This window comes from Penaeus vannamei, chromosome 35, assembly GCF_042767895.1.
Source record: "Penaeus vannamei isolate JL-2024 chromosome 35, ASM4276789v1, whole genome shotgun sequence".
NCBI classification, from domain to species: Eukaryota; Metazoa; Arthropoda; class Malacostraca; order Decapoda; family Penaeidae; genus Penaeus; species Penaeus vannamei.
This window is the reverse complement of record NC_091583.1, coordinates 19,097,203-19,099,702: the sequence shown is the minus strand read 5'-3', so window position 1 is coordinate 19,099,702 and position 2,500 is coordinate 19,097,203. Positions and strand designations below refer to the sequence as shown.

Here is a 2,500-nt window from a genome sequence, read left to right as displayed (position 1 = left end):
AAGCATCACAATTACAATTTTCTAAGGAAAATAATATCTATGTATGCTATACTAATGATGACAACAATATTAGGCATCAAAATTACAATTATCTAAGGAAAAAAATGTGTATGCTTTACTAATGATGACAACAACAATATGTAGCACCGCAATTACAATTATATAAGGAAAAAATATATGCATGCTATACTACTGATAACAACAATATTAGGCATCACAACTACAATTATCTAAGAAAAAAATATATGCATGCTCTACTAATGATGGCAACAACAACATCAAGCATCAAAATTACAATTATCTAAGGAAAAAAAAATATGTATGCAATGCTAATGATAACAACAACAATATCAAACATCTCGATTATTTATATAAGGAAAAAGAAATCTATGCATGCTATACTAATGATGACAACAATATTAAGCATCACAATTACAATTATATAAGGCAAAAAAATATGTATGTTACGCTAATGATGACAACAATATTAAGCACCACAGTTACAGTTATATAAGTAAAAATATATATGCATGCTATACAAATGATGATAACAATATTAATGATAAAAAAATCACGATAACGGTAACGAAAATAACATTAATAATAATTAAAAAATCATGATAAGGGTAACGAAAATAATATTAATAATAGTGATAATGACGCTGGATTTGAACTCACTGTTTCCCTGTGTTGTAGGAGCCACCAAATCTCCCGCTGGTGCTGGATGGACGGTTTCTAGCGATTTCTTTGGTCACCTAATTTACCCTTCTGGTCTTCTTCCTTTTCCCTTTCCCCCTTTTTTTCTCTTCCCCTTGTCCCTTCCTTCCCTTCCGTTGTTTTTTTTCCTATTTTCTCTTCACGTTGATGAAGACCACGCCCCCTCTCGTGACGTCATCTCTGGTCCCGTCCCCCGGTTAACACCTGTGGGTAAAGAGGTGGTTTTTTGTAGTGGTCAGTCAAGGTGTTAATCAAGTGTGGCGTCTTCGTTTAGCTTCTAAAGATTTCTGATACAGAAAGAAGGAAAATTTGTTTTCCTGTGTTCACCCTGTCTGTCTCCCTACACGCATAGAATCACTCAATCATTATCGCTGTCTTCCCTTTACCATAACTCTCTCTCTTTCTTTCTTCTTCCTCCCTCCCTCTCTCTATCTATCTATTTATCTATCTCTCTATCTGTCTATCTTTCTGTCTGTCTATCTATCTATCTCTACCTAATCAATCTGTCTATCTATCTATCTCTACCTATCTATCTTTTTCAATCTATCTATCTTTCTCAATCTATCTATCTGCTTCTTTATATATTTCTATCTCTATATATCTATTCATCTCTCTGTCTATCTTTCTCTCTCTCTCTCTCTCTTTCTCTATGTCTATCTATCACACTTCTCTCCTTTCCCTCCTCACACTCCATCTCCCCTTTCCTCCTCCTCCACGCCCCCTCCTCCCGTCCCCCACTCCCCCCGTCCCCCACTCACCCCCTGTGCACAGCTCTCACGAGTCATGCTCCGGGTACTGCTTCTGCGCGGCGGCGAGCTCGACGAAGGACGGCGCCCCGAAGAGCAGGTGTTGGTCGTCCCCGTAGTAGGCACTTTTGGAGTAAGGGCTCGGGAGTGCGCGCGCCCCCTCGTCGTACCTCTTCTTGAGGATGGACCTGAGGGGCTCCGCGGCACTCAGGATACTCCCTGGCAGGATACCGGGGTCCTCGCGGGCGTAGCGGGGTAGCTTGCTGGTGGACGAGTCCTCCTCGGCGGGCGGGGGCGGCGACTCGTCCAGGGCGCCGCCTCCGCTCTCGGGAATCGTGTCTATTCTGTTTAGGAAGGAGGCGCTGTTATTGAGCGTGGCCCTGTGCCGTGTGTGATAATGATGTACATCATATGCCTTCAGAATGGCCTAAGTTATAATGCCAGTCAGGGCAGAAAAGGAGAGACAGAGAGAGAGGGGAGGGGGGGGCAAAGAGACAGACAGTCAGTGACGCAGACATAGACAGACAGACACAAACAGAGAGAGAGAGAGAGAGAGAGAGAGAGAGAGAGAGAGAGAGAGAGAGAGAGAGAGAGAGAGAGAGAGAGAGAGAGAGAGAGAGAGAGAGAGAGAGAGGAGGAGACAGATAGATATAGATGGAGATAAGATAGATAGAGAGAGAGAGAGAGAGAGAGAGAGAGAGAGAGAGAGAGAGAGAGAGAGAGAGAGGCAGACAGACAGAGAGAAAGAGAGAGAATAACAAAGAGAGAAAGCTTTAAACATTCAGAGAGAAACGAGAGCCGCCCCCAATCTCGAAAGCAGATTCCATTCCCCACAGGACGCCCTCCAACCCGACGCTAAACGAGTCCACCTTCCAGCGCGTGCAACTCGTCAACCACGTTCCTCCTCCTTCGGCAAAACCAACCCAAATCAACCACTTAGAACGGGAGTTAATCAAGCCAGAGCGGATTATTCAAAACCCATTCGCCCTAATACTGCATACGCCTCATCAACTCCAAGCTCTATTTATTCGCGGGAT

General features: G+C 43.5%; 1 protein-coding gene across 1 annotated transcript in view; it reads right to left on the bottom strand.

The window, feature by feature from the left end:
- Positions 1–2,500, bottom strand: part of LOC113824905 (uncharacterized) — an 18,122-nt gene that overhangs the window by 315 nt on the left and 15,307 nt on the right. Inside the window, exons 5-6 of the mRNA XM_070114172.1 lie at positions 1,476–1,807; positions 679–921 (exon numbers count right to left, since the gene is read on the bottom strand). Coding sequence (XP_069970273.1) covers positions 1,492–1,807 — 316 coding nt within the window. The 3' untranslated portion in view covers positions 679–921; positions 1,476–1,491. The remainder of the gene's footprint in view (positions 1–678; positions 922–1,475; positions 1,808–2,500) is intronic.